The following is a 14,177-nucleotide window of genomic DNA, read 5'->3' on the forward strand; positions in this document are numbered from 1 at the left end:
CCTTAACTGTTTGGACTTTTTAAAAAGACTTTGTGAAAGTAGTACTCTAAAATCAGGGCCTTTCAGTAAATATCTGAATGTTATATGAGTACCCTGTTTGTATTCAGTAGCTCCTAGCCCAGAAATAATTATGGGGCATAGATTTTTAGCACCATCATTTTAGACCTGACAGGTCTCATAGAGATTATGTAATAATTCCTTATTATTGTGAATACTTTCTAGCTTATAAGTCCTTTCGCATGATCTCAGAGGAAGCTTGCATTAATGGCATTATGATGCCTATTTTATTGATGAAGAAATTAAAGCCTCAAGAGAAATGGCTTTCCCAAACTCACCTACCTAGTGTCAGAGATGGGTTTGGTCTTGAGTTGGCTCTTGATCTAGTGCTTTTTTTCACTACCTCTTGTTGGCTTTCGTCTAAACCCTTAGTTGGACAATTGAAGAAGCAGAAGCCAAGATATGTTGTACTTAAAAGTAGCCCAAGTTAAAAATTACCTCTTATCCCAGAAAGAATGATCTGTTTTACTACTCAAGTTTGGCGGCAATTCTATTTCTCTTTTAAAATGTGTTATCTCTTAACTACTGCTATTTTTTTAAAGAGGAAGTGCTTTCCTATATAGTAACCACATGGTTAATATTTAGTTCATTTTATTCTGTTCACTTGTCAGACTATAAAGTAGCAACACTGATTGGATAGTATTAGAGGGAATGTATATAAAATAGCTAAGGCAGTGATTGCTACCTTGCAGGCACATGATACATGATAGTGGTGGCTGCTGTTCTGATCGGTTAATTTCTTTATATCCATAATCATAGAGCCAATAATTAGTAGTCTGTGGGTCCTTCTTAATTGTGGTTTAGTATACCCCAAATTTACATGATTCAAAATAATCAGCTGCTGGTTGTCTGGCATATATTATCTTTTGAAGAGTATAGGAATAATCAAAATTATTTGTCTTCTTTTGAGCTTCTTTTGTCACCAGAAAGTTTAAATTTATTTTTTATTTATTTTTTAAATTTTACTGAAGTATAGTTGATTTACAGTCTTGTGCTAATTTCTGCTGTAGAGCAAAGTGACTCAGTTATACGTATATTTTTTTTCTTTTTCCTATTCTTTTCCATTATGGTTTATCACAGGATATTGAATATAGTTATACAGTAGGACCTTGTTGTTTATCCATCCTACGTGTAATAGTTTGCTTCTGCTAATCCCGAACTCCCCATCCTTCCTTCCTCCAGAAAGTTTAAATTTAAATCTTTTCCTTTATGCTTTGGGCTTTGAGGTCTTACGAAGTTCTTTCACGTGCTGATGTTGTAAAGATGTTCTATGTTTTCTTTTAAAAGTTTCGTGGTTTTGCTTTTCACCTGTAAGTTTTCAATCCATCTTGAGTTTCTTTTTGTTGGATATAGTAGGAATCTAATTTATAATATGCTCTGTGTGGCTAGTACCATTAATTCAGTGCTGTATTCTTTCCCAACTAATTTATATAATGCCATAATTTATATACTGCCACCATAATTTATATAATGTCTGTCAGGACAGACATTTACAGAGGGTACATTGTAGCTCTGTTTCTCTGCTCTCTTTTCTGTTTCATTGGTGTACATGTCTATTCTCATGACAATATCTCACAGTTTTAATAAACTAAAGTTTTATAATTAAAAAATAATTTTTTGGAAAGGGTATTAGCTTGGAAACTTTTTTTTCTCCAAAGGCTTTTATTTCCTTCATACTTTTGCAGTGTCCCCCCCTCAGGTTGTTAACCAGGCTTTTGAGGATGACTTTCTTTTGATTTGAGAATAGATTTCTGTTTATTCTTTGGGATCAGACTTCTAAACTTCAGTGGGTTAGAACACCTACTGAATACCTTGAGGGCAGGGGTTTATGTTTGTTTTTTTCACTGCAGGTTCCCCAGAGTATAAAACAGTGCCTGGCATGTACTATGTATTATTGAATATGTAATATTCAGAAAATAATTGTCTAGTGTTGGAAGAGCAGTACTTACAAATTCACCTTTGACTGAGCTGAGGTATTTTTTCCTTTAAGCGTATGTAGTAATTTAGAACATTTTGAACATGTGCATTGGAATTCAGTACTTTGATTTTACTATAGCTTGTACATTTGAAAGGTATAATGAAATTGGAAATCACTCAGTTTTAATTGTCCTATATAGATGATAGGCAGTTGAAGAAAGTGAGGCAATTTAAACTAATCTCAGTACGAAGGTCTGATATTTAACATTTAAAAAAATCTCTCTTTTAGAAAGGACAGTTGAAAAGTTTTATTGCAGTGTTTGAGAGAAGACACAGTTCCTACTCCAAATATTGCTCCAGTAGGAGAAGGCTTTAATTAGTGTTTTTAATTAACACAAGATCAAATGGGCATTTGAGCTAGTGGTTTAGTGTAAATGAGAAGTAGAAGTTAAAATAATGTTCACATTATTAATTTCAGTAGTATTTTGTTAGTATTACATTGCTACACAGAAGACTCAATGAAGTAACGGAAGATATCTTTTGAAAAGTTTTAGGAAGGGATTTGAGATGAGGAGGTAAATAGGAGAAATGACAGTGAAGTTAATTAAAAGGGCCATAAATGAATGACTAATGTAAGAAGACAGTTTACTGTGCAAAGTCCTCTTCCTATGCCCCATGCTGTCTACCCAGGGATGCTAACTTACCAAGTAATTATTTAGCTAGACTACCTTTTAATGAAGTTAAAACCTCATGGCGTAAACGGAAGCAGGTGGTAAGTGATAGTCACTGTTTTCTTTTTCTTTTCCTCACCTTTATTGAGATATAATTTACAAATGAAATTGTAAGATACTTAAGTTGATGATTTGAAATAGGTACCTATACACTGTGAAAGGATTTTCCCCCATTGAGTTAATACATGCATCACCTCACATATTTACTTTTTGTGTCTGTGTATATGTGTGAGAACATTTAAATCCTACTATTAACAAATTTCAATTATACAATACAGTGTTGTCACCTATAGTTACCAATGTTATACATTAGATCCTCAGACTTTATTCATCATATAACTGAAAGTTTGTACCCTTTCACCAACCTCTCCCTGTTCTTCCAACCCCCAGCCTCTGGTAGGCAAACACTGTTCTACTCACTGTTCTTATGATTTTGACTTTTTTTTTTTTTAAGGTTCTATGTATAAGTGATATCATGTAGTATTTGTCTTTTTGTATCTGGCTTATTTCACTTATCAGAATGCCCTCCAGTTTCATTCATGTTTTTGCGAATGACAGGATTTCCTTCTTTTTGAAGGCTGAATAATATTCCTGTGTGTGTGTATTCCATACCTTGGCTATTGTGAGTAATGCTGCAGTGAACTTGGGAGTACAGTTATCTCTTTGAGATAATGTTTTCATTTCGTTTGGAGATATACCCAGAAGTGGGATTGCTGGATCTTGCGGTAGTTCTATTTTTACTTTCTTGAGGAAACTCCGTTCTATTTCTCATGGTGACTATACCAGTTTACATTCTTACCAACAGTGTACAAGGGTTCCCTTTTCTCTATGTTCTCACCAGTGTTTATCATCTCTTGTCTCTTTTATAATAGCCATCCTAACAGTTGTGAGATGATATATCATTGTTTTTGATTTGCATTTCCCTGATGATTAGTGATGTGGAGCAACTTTTCATGTACCTGTTGGCCATTTGTGTGTCTTCTTTGGAAAAATGTCTATTTAGATTCATTGCCCATTGTTAAATTGGATTATTTGTCTTTTGCTATTGAGTTGTATGAGTTTCTTGTATATTTTGGATATTAACCCCTTCTTGGTTATATGGTTTGCAGATATTTTCTCCCATTCCATAGGTTGCCTTTTCATTTTGCTGATAGTTTCCTTTGCTATGTAGAAGCTTTTTAGATTGATGTATTCCCACTTGTTTTTGCTTTTGTTGCCTTTGCCTTGATGGCAAATCCAAGAAAATCATTGCCAAGACCAATGTCACGAAGTTTACCCAACTCCATGCTTTCTCCAGAAGTTTTACAATTTCAGGTCTTATGTTCAAGTATTTCATCCATTTAGAGTTGACTTTCGTATATGGTGTAAATTAGGGGTCCATTTCGTTCTTTTGCATGTGGCTATCCAGTTTTTCCAGTATCATTTATTGAAGAGACTATTTTCTCCATTGTGTATTCTTGGCTCCTTTGTTGTAAATTAATGGACCATATATGTTTGAGTTTATTTCTGGCCTCTCTATTCTGTTCCATTGACCTATGTATCTGTTTTTAATGCCAAGACCATACTGTTTTGATTATTATAGCTTTGTAATATAGTTTGAAACCTGGATGTATAATGCCTCTAGCTTTGTTCTTCTTTTTCAAGATTGCTTTGACTACTTGGGTCTTTTGTGGTACCATGCAAATTTTAGGATCGTTTTTTCTATGTCTGTAAAAAATGCCATTGGAATTTTGATAGAGGTTGCATTGAATCTGTAGATCACTTTGGGTAGTATGGATATTTTAACAATAGCAATTCTCCCAATTCATGAATATGGAATTTCTTTCCATTTATTTGTGTCTCCTTCAGTTTCTTTCATTAATGTTTTATAGTTTTCAGTGTATATCTCTCTCACTTCCTTGATTAAATTTATTCCTAGTGTTTTACTCTTTTTGATGCTATTGTAAATGGGATTGTTTTCTTAATTTCTCTTTCCTAGAGTTCACTGTTATTGTATAGAAAAGCAACTGAATTTTGTGTGATTTTGTATCCTGCAATTTTATAAATTTATTTATTCTAACTGTTTTTTGATGGAGTCATTAGGGTTTTCTATGTATAATATCATGTGATCTGCAAACAGAGCCAATCTTACTTCTTCCTTTCCAGTTTGTGTGCCTTTTCTTTTTCTTGCCTAATTGCTCTGGCCAAGACTTTCTGTACCATGTTGAATAAAAATGGCAAGAGGGGGCATCCTTGTCTTGTTCCTCATCTTGGAGCTTTCCTCTTTTCCCTGCCAAGTTCTGTATTCTTGACCAACATTCCAACTGTTGAAATGATGATTAAAATGAAAATGGCATTTGTAGTTGAGAAATGTGAAAGAAATTCACAGACACTTTTTTTTTTTTTTTTGCGGTACACGGGCCTCCCACCACCGCGGCCCCTCCCGTTGCAGAGCAAAGGCTGCGGAAGCACAGGCTCAGCGGCCATGGCTCACGGGCCCAGCCGCTCCGCAGCATGCGGGATCCTCCCAGACTGGGACACGAACCCGTGCCCCCTGCATCGGCAGGCAGACTCCCAACCACTGCGCCACCAGGGAAGCCCACACAGACACATTTTAACCAAAGTGAAAATTATAGCTACACCTAAATTTTATTGCCTTTACAACTACTTAATTCAAATGGAGGAGAAGAGAACAAGATTGTTATTCACTTATGCTGAGAAATCTTAATGCAATATGAGGGGTTATGGTTTGAATGTTAGAAGTTTACTTTTATTGTGATGTACAGTTGATTGAAAAGCCATTGCCTCCTATTTCCAAAGCATACACTCCTGAATTCTCTTCCTTGCCAACCAATAGGCATTCAGGTTTCCAAATACTGTAGACTCTGCTTACAGAATTTAGCATGGATTTTCTAACTGTGGCTTTACATCTTGTGTCACAGTTACTGTCAGGATAATAAATTACTTTCTGGGCCAGAAATACCCTGCATGCTATAGATATTCAGAAAAGTTTCTATAAATAAGAAGTAGAGTTTATATTTTAGAAGGAAATCACTGTGTTTCTCAAGTAACATAGGTGACTTGTCTGTGTCATCAGCTGGCTACAATTCAGTTGCTGCTAATAACCATATCTTCTTACTGTGCATATTTATGCAAGTTAAACAGATAACTTGGGACTTGAAAGAAAGGTACACTTAATGTGTGTGCATGTAATGTCTGAGATTTGCTTTAAAATCCTCCAGGGGACAAAGGTCCCTGAGGGCATTGTGGTGATTGGGGAATGACCTGTGAGACAAGCTTGGAATGTTGATGTTTGTTTAAGATGGTTGTTGGGCCCCTGGGTATTTATTATACAGCAATTTCTACTTTTGTGTGTGTGAGTGCAAATTTCTACAACAAAATGCTTATGGAAAGGAATGGTAAGTTTGCAGTGTGAATGTCATGGCATCAAATGAAACTAAGGGGATGAAGAAAAAAAAGCAAATGGTTAACATTTTAGTTAATATATTTATTACTTAAGCATGGAGGAAGGATGGAAGGAAGGGAGGGAGGAATGAAAACAAAAGGAAATTTAGCATATTCACTCATTATTTCCCTGGTCATAATGCTGTTGTTAAATTATTCACATTATTCAGTATACATTTTTTGGTTTGTTTTTTGTTGAAGAGATCCATAAACCTCCTACTTGCTTTCAGAGCACTTTTAGTGGGGTCGTTTAATGGAACGTATGGTGTACCTGCAGGTTACCATACAGATCCCATGTGACTAACTGTTCAAGTGTTGAAATCATAATGTATACTTGGTCATAATTTCTACTGAGGAGCATGCCTGTCACTACTAGAAAGGCTTTGGCCTTTCTAGTAGTGAGGTGAGGGCAGTGATCATGGTGCCATCAGGGCACGTGGAGGGGGATGGAAGACGCTGCATCTGGTTCAGCTTTTGCTACCTAACACTGAATGATGATCTTGGGCAAGTGTTGTAACCCTTCACGTCTTCAGTTTCGACATCTGAAACTCTAAAGGATGGGTGGAGAGGTTTTTTTTCTTAATTTATTTTATTTATTTTTATTTTTGGCTGTGCTGGGTCTTCATTACTGTGCGTAGGCTTTCTCTAGTTGCCGCGAGCTGGGGCTAGTCTTCGTTGCGGTGTGCAGGCTTCTCGCTGCGGTGGCTTCTTTCGTTGCAGAGCACGGTCTCTAGGCGTGCGGGCTTCAGTAGTTGTGGCACGCGGGCTTCAGTAGTTGTGGCTCGCGGGCTCTAGAGCACAGGCTCAGCAGTTGTGGCGCACGGGCTTAGTTGCTCCGCAGCATGTGGGATCTTCCTGGACCAGGGCAAAAACCCATGTCCCCTGCCTTGGCAGGTAGATTCTTAACCACTGTGCCACCAGGGAAGCCCTGAGAGTTCGTTTAATTAATGCAAATCTATGCTTCGGAGGCCCATCTTGTGCAAAACCATAGAGCTAATTGACTTTAGAGTTGTGAAAGGAAGATGCCAGGTCCTTCATCTTCTACTCATTCCCCCGTCTCCATCACAGAGGAAAAGAGCTGATGTATTTAAAATTTTGCTTAAAGTCCTTTTGCTTTTATTGCTTCTCCTTCCCAGGCACTTGTATTTTAGTCTTTCTTACATTGAATTATGACACTGTGGGATAGACCTGTTACATCTCGTTAAAGTGATTTTAGTCCTCAGCGAGGAGATTAGCAGATGCTGATCTTGTCTATCCACTCCCGCAGCAGTGTTCCTCACTTCCTGAAGTTGTTCTCTTTGTCTTTGATGGCTAATGTGCCTTAGTCATTTTAGACCTGAGGACTTAGACTCTGTCTACCAGAGGCCAGGTAGATAATATAGTGAATCGAACCTGTTGTAAACTGTGGTTTTTCAGTACAGTCATCTTTAGTTTTCAGTTCTGCAGCTTTTGGCCGTAATCTTGGGGCCATAATAGAGAATGATGGGGGTTTTGCCTAACTGGAAAACTTTCAAGAGGGCATATACTACCTAGTCCCATCTGATTATTGCCATTTGGGCCCCATGTTGCCCGATTTTCTAAATATTCTGGAGAAATACGGTTGTGGACTGCCATTTTCTGGTCTCTTTTGTTTTTTGTGGGGAAACTACCTTAAACCCTGTTCTTAATAAATGCTTGAATGGGAAATAGGTCTTTAGTTAGTGTTTTTTCAGTTCTCCTGGTTCTGTTGTAGTTGGTAGGCAGGTAACATCTCTGCTCGGATGGTTTCTCTTGTGGTAACTGAGCAAACCTGGTACCCTCATGGGAAAGGACTGAGAGATTATCTGGACAAGTAGAACTGGGCAGGCAAGTCTTTCTCTGTGTGCCTGGCGTTGGCCACGTAAAATCAGCGTGGTACAAAATGTCTCTGTTCTGTGGCAACACTTAGAATCCTTAAATTGAATAATTTGCCAGCAGGTCTGGAATACCTTACACATTTAATGTATTTCTTAAATTAAGGAATGCATTTTCCTCTAGTCGGTCTTTTATTCCCATCACCATTTGGACCCTGTTTTCCTTTATCTCTCTCTTTCTCCCTCTCCGTTTCCTTCTTTTTCATAGCATGAATTTGTGGCCTGTCCATGGTATAGAATATTCCAGGCATTGTGTTCGCAGAGAATCTTTTAAAGGTTCTTGTAAAGGTGTGTACCCAAAATTCAAGAAATTCATAATTTTGTCAACGTCCACTCATGAAAGATATTGAGAACTCATGGTAAACTATGTGTGACATAAGGGAATATGTTTATAATGCTCACATATTTGGGTTTTGGGTTATATGTAAATCATAACACTATAAAGTAGATTTAAAAAAACTCCTTAAGGGCAAGAGTCCTGTTTTTTATATTCCAGAGCACATTTATAGTGTTACGAAGCTGTCAGAATCCTTAGTTATGAGAGATCATTTACGATACGGCACCCCTAAAGAGCATTAATTCTGAAAATTATTTCTATTTGGCTACAAGTCTCTTGCTCTGACATTAATGTAATATAATTATTGTCTAGGATGGGATCTTTAAGATGAGACTTTCTCCAGACGGGACCCTCCTTGCAGCCGTTCACTTCTCAGGAAAACTAAGCATCTGGGCCATTCCATCTCTGAAGCAGCAAGGGGAGTGGAATCAAAATGAGCAGGTGTGTCTCTTGAGTATGATTATTCCTAGAATGATTCTCGCTTAAGGGTGAGTACTGACAATACTAATTTCATTTTGATGATATTTTATGTTTTAAAATGTAGCTCACAGCTATTACTTATTCTCATCATTCCAAAGCTGTCCTATTCTTTACTTAAATTATACTATTATCAGTGTAGTAGGACAAGTGAAGAACAGAGTAGCACTCTGTGCTGATACTAATTTGTAGAGCAGGACACTCTGTATCCTGAGTGTCCTCTGTCCTTTGATCTCTGCATTTCCCCCTTTCTCATTGCAAAAATACAGAATGGAGATGTTAAGTTTTCAGCAAAAGTTGACTAATATCAAAGATTTGAAGGGTCAATATCGTAAAAAGATTAGACTTCTTTCCAAATCTTGCAGTGCTAGTAATCCTTGGCTTCCATAAGGTTGAAGGGAGTTATCGTCTCTTTACTCAAAAGGTAGACAGAGAAGATACAGAGAAAGATAGAACTGTTCATTTTTTTAGTGTCTGGAAATAACAGCGTTTGAGAATTAAACAATTGAGTTGTTTAGTGACGGATAGTATCAATGTCTATTGTAATCTAAAATCAGGATGGGCAGGTAAGGTATAATGCTCGTTTAATGCCATACGTTGTGATAGAGTGAAGATTTAAGAAAAATCTTCTCAGTTAGATACAGCTTATGTTATAGATCTTTCACTGCTCTGAAGATGATTTTGCCGGCCAGCACTTTGAGTGTTAGTTCTTCTTCCCTCACATCCCCGTTCCCCTTCCCTGTAGAGTATCCTGTCACCAGCTCTGGTGGGTACTTCTGTGATTCTAAGAAAGGAGCATATTCCCTGCAAGGTCTGACTGGATCAGGGTCTTTTTATTAGCATTGTTTTGAATTTCATTTCATCAAACTGCACTATAAAAGAATTCTTAATAAGCAAACAGTATTTTATTTCTCAGAATAGAGGAAAAGAGAAAGGGGCTTTACATTTTCGTACTCTTTTCACAGACTTAAATTTATTTGTTTTTGCTGTTCTTCAATTTTTCTCTTAGACACAATTGTAGGAAGATTCCCTCCCCCCGCCTTCCCCCCGCCCAGTTCCTCACCGTGTTGAATTTAATTTGGTCTCCACATCTCTGCTACTCTGTCTTACTTACTGGATCTAGATTTGTTCTAAATAGAAGAAAGAGATCCTCCTCAGTTATCAACCTCAGTAGCCAAGTAGAGGGACATTCTTTCTGTCTCCTCTGAAATGAGAGCTAAGTTGACTTATATTTTCACTCTAGAAGTGGAGTGGACCAGCTCTCAAAACTGTTTTTAATGTATTCAGCTAGGGTCATCAGATCATTGATCCAGAAGGTACCGTGCGTTTTTCATAGTTATCAATGTGTAATGTTAAGATACTTAGCTTTTGTTATTTGGGAAGACCCTGATGTTCTATTATATATGGGAAATTTTACATTTGAGCAAGTTTTTTCTTAAAAGGTGAACACTTTGAATATTAGTCATTTGGAATAGAAATATTGATCAAGTTCTGAAGCACACTTAATATTTCATCTTGTGAGTGTCCTAGAATGTTGTACATATAGCACAAGGACTATTAAAAAAAATTCATTAGTATGCTGTTTCGTTTTCTGAAATTATGGGTACCTTTTTTTTTTTTTTTTACATGCAAAGATAACCTGCATCTCTTGTAGTCCTTATTGGCATATACTTGAATTTTTAACTGGTTAGACATTTTTATCGTTAGTTGCCAATCAGTTTCATTATAATTCATTACTCTTTAGCCCATGAATGTTATTCATTGGGTTTTTATAATGATTCTATTAAAAACACAAAAATTGTTAAAAAATCTTGAAACTCAGGAATGAGTAAATGTAAATATCTCAGTCGTTTGGAATAGGCCATGAGAAAGGTAATGTGACAAGAAAGGAAGGGAATTTGGAAATGGCAACAGAGATGCACGGTGGGAGGACATGAGTTCAGGCCAGAAATTTGTCTCTAGTGTTGTCTTAGGGAGAGTCTTTTGAACAGAAATATGCTGCGAGTTTAGAAGGCAGTTCCTCAGGAATTGCTGAAGCCTGATTTTTCGGTTGTACCTCAAAGAGTTTCCACCTTACGTCTGTGGCTCTGATTCAGCGCTCCCCCCCACCCTACAGTCTGCAGACAGACTGTATGATGATACAACTCCTCAAGCTAGTTGTATCTTTTATTATAATTTACACCTTTTTGGGCTTACCTATCAGTTTCTTCTGATTTGGTTGGTATAAATTATCTCCCTTGAATGCTTGAGTAAACTGGAAAAAAACGGGATTTGGGGCTCACAGAGCTGAAAACCACGGACCTGGTTGCCATCACCAAGGCTGCTCGGCACATCCTCATTCCAGAGCACATCCCATCACAGGCCGGTGGCTGCCAACCCCTCCCTTTCCTGCTGCTGCTCAGCACCTGGAAAAACTAGCTGGATAGGACAGACTTGGCCCTCTGAGACCCCTGCCAGTGCTAGCCTCAAAATAAATTTTTGCCCGAAGTTGAGAACAGGGAGGGCATTGAATTTTATCTGTTCAAAGGTTGTGATCACAATGCAAAAGCTCCTTCACTTAACCTGCCATCTTTTCTAGTCTGGTCGTTCCGCTGCTTTGTACCTGCGCCCTGAGCCCTCCTCTCCTGCTCGCTACTTTGGTCCAACCCTTTCTGTTTTACTTTGTGAACTTCATTGCATCATAAACAAACTCCTGTGAGCCTTCATCGTTTCCACAGAATGCTCTGCTTTCTTTTGATACACTTAGTCTAGGCGTATGAAGCTCAGTAGGGTTCAGGTACAGGTACACATAGTCTTGCAGCTTTTATAAACTTTACTCTAATAATAACCTCTATTATTATTTACTGAGCACTAATTTTGTCTTAGGGTTTTTCAGCAAGTCAGTAGGAGAACTGAGATTTGATTTCATAGCTCTCTGGCTCTGATGTCCATGCTCTTTCCATGACCATGTAAGAAAATAAATACACTTTAAAAAAGGTGGGAAAAACCCTGTTTGTTAGGTTTTTTTATTAGGCTTTATTTGATGTGACCTTCAAAAGAACGGAGACAAATTCTTTTTCTCTGCGAATGTAACACGGATTTCTTCCGCCCTCTCAGATGTGTTGAACTCTTGAGCTAATTAGTGTGTACCAGATACTAGAATAAGTAATTGAGAAAGTCTGTCATTGGTGAACCCTTAACTTTATGATAGATATCATATCACAGTACTTATGATGTGGTGACATGAGGTGAGGGTGGTAACTCCTTGTCCAGCAAAAGAAGTTTGAACAACCATACTATGTTTGAGCCTTTCACCTATATTCCGGGGATGAATCACATTGGATATTTGGACATTTTAGATTTGACTTTAATGTATGAAGAGAGTAATTAAAATCTAGTGTACTAGTCAGCTGTAGAGAACAAACTAGTAGGGAGAAGGAAGAGGGGAGGGGCAAGATATGTGTAGGGGATTAAGAGGTACAAGCTATTATGTATGAAATAAGCTACAAGGATATATTGTACAACGCAGGGAATATAGCCAGTATTTTATAATAACTGTAAGTGGAGTATAACCTTTAAAAATTGTGAACCACTATGTTGTACACCCGTAACATATAATATTGTACATAAACTATACTTAAATAAAAGTAATAGTGCATTAGAGTAAATGTTATAAAGCTTGCATGTAACAGTGCTATCAAGGGTAGGTTGTTACTTTATTCAGAATAATTATCGTAAAATAATAAAGTTCAAGTATTTGAATCTCTACCGAGTACTACAGTAGAAAATGCAGTAAGTCACAGTCCTTGCCCTTAGGACATTCATAGTCTTGCAAGGGAAATTATAAACACATTAATAAAATAACATGTTAATATTATGAGAAGATAAGCTCAGAGGAATGGTGCCTACCTCAGTTGGTGGTTTTGGGGAGGGGGATTGTTGGGAATAAGTAGTGTTTGTATAGTAAGGCTTGGCTATCAACAGCAATTTTCATCTCTCTCATTTACTTCACAAAAAACCCTGTTAAGTAAAAAATGTTTTTATACTCGTTTTAAGAGATGGGAGTAGTGCTAAAAGAAATGAACTTAGATCACTAAATGTTAGAATCAATGTTCCATTTTGACTCAGGTCCTCTGACTTCGTAGGTCAAGACTTTTTTCCAGAGAATCTTCTTACAGTGCTTATATTTAGAAATACTGACTTCAAGTGGGCAGATTGGGTACTAGTTAAGATGTTAATGGAAAACAGGGAGAGATCGCCTGTGTGGTTTATACGAATGACACCTGGAGTTGTGCAGTTCATTATGTAGAGACACTGGGAATGTGAAAATATTCATAAGCGAGAGGTATAATATTGTCACTTACCAAATGTATGGTGTCACTTTGCGTATTCATCACTGGCTGAAAATCACGGAAGAACTCTTAAACAGCTGAAAAACACTTAAAACAGCTGCTCTTTTCTCATTTGTCCAGTTTAATCAAGTGACCTTGGGTCAGCCAGGTAGGACAGGCTTTGGATTTCTTTGTGGCTACTCTGGGGAATGAACGGAAAGCCAATTAGTTTAAAATAGAGTATATAATATATAGTGTATAGTTAGCTTATAACTTTACCTTAAACATTGCCTGAGAAAAAAGCTAATGTTTCTGTTGCACTAAACAGACTTAGAGTCTTTTACCAAATTGTGAATTCAGCTCATCTGGGCCTTTCTTCAAGCAATACGCTACTTTATTAGTTCTCATAATATGCTTTGTTTGAGTGAGTATTTTCTCTGTAGAATCTAATGATTAAAGATAGTTTGCAAGTGCCCATTCTGATTTACTTCTATCCAGTTTTTAGTTGATTAAATACTTTGGCTTTCATTATCAATATGAAAATCCATCTGGCTAGAAATCTGTATTAAGTTTTGTTCATGTTTGGAATATATAGTAAAATTGCCAAACTGATTTTCATTTCAAACATTTCCCGTATGTTATGCTTATATATTTACATCTCATTTTTGGCCTTAATTGTTCTCTGAAGAAGCTTTATTGCTTATCTGTACTTACTTGGATGTAGTAGACACAAAACTAACCTTTTCCATTTGATTGTATTTTCTCTTTGACACATAGTAGGTACTGGCCTAATTTTGTTAAGTGGATGAATCAGTGAAGGATAAATGGGAAGATAACAGTTCATGTCATTAATAGTGATCTAAACCACAGGTGTTTTCACAACTTCACTAGACTGTCAGCTCTTTGAGAGGAGGCACTGAATTGAATATACATTTCTTCCCTGAGAGCTAACAAAGGACTTGGTGTATTAGATACTAATAATAAATGTTTGTGGAATGAATAAACATTTAAA

General features: G+C 37.1%; 1 protein-coding gene across 9 annotated transcripts in view; it reads left to right on the forward strand.

Moving 5' to 3' along the window:
- The window catches only part of NBAS (NBAS subunit of NRZ tethering complex), a 339,915-nt gene that overhangs the window by 56,761 nt on the left and 268,977 nt on the right, over positions 1-14,177 (forward strand). For all 9 annotated transcript variants that reach the window (XR_004521674.2, XR_012325807.1, XM_033837994.2 and 6 more), the window contains one exon: positions 8,691-8,819. Coding sequence is in view for 7 of the 9 variants with exons in the window: in XM_033837994.2 (XP_033693885.1) it covers positions 8,691-8,819 (129 nt within the window). In the remaining 2 variants the exon portion in view is untranslated. The remainder of the gene's footprint in view (positions 1-8,690; positions 8,820-14,177) is intronic.

This window comes from Tursiops truncatus, chromosome 14 (assembly GCF_011762595.2).
Source record: "Tursiops truncatus isolate mTurTru1 chromosome 14, mTurTru1.mat.Y, whole genome shotgun sequence".
In the NCBI taxonomy this organism is placed as follows: Eukaryota; Metazoa; Chordata; class Mammalia; order Artiodactyla; family Delphinidae; genus Tursiops; species Tursiops truncatus.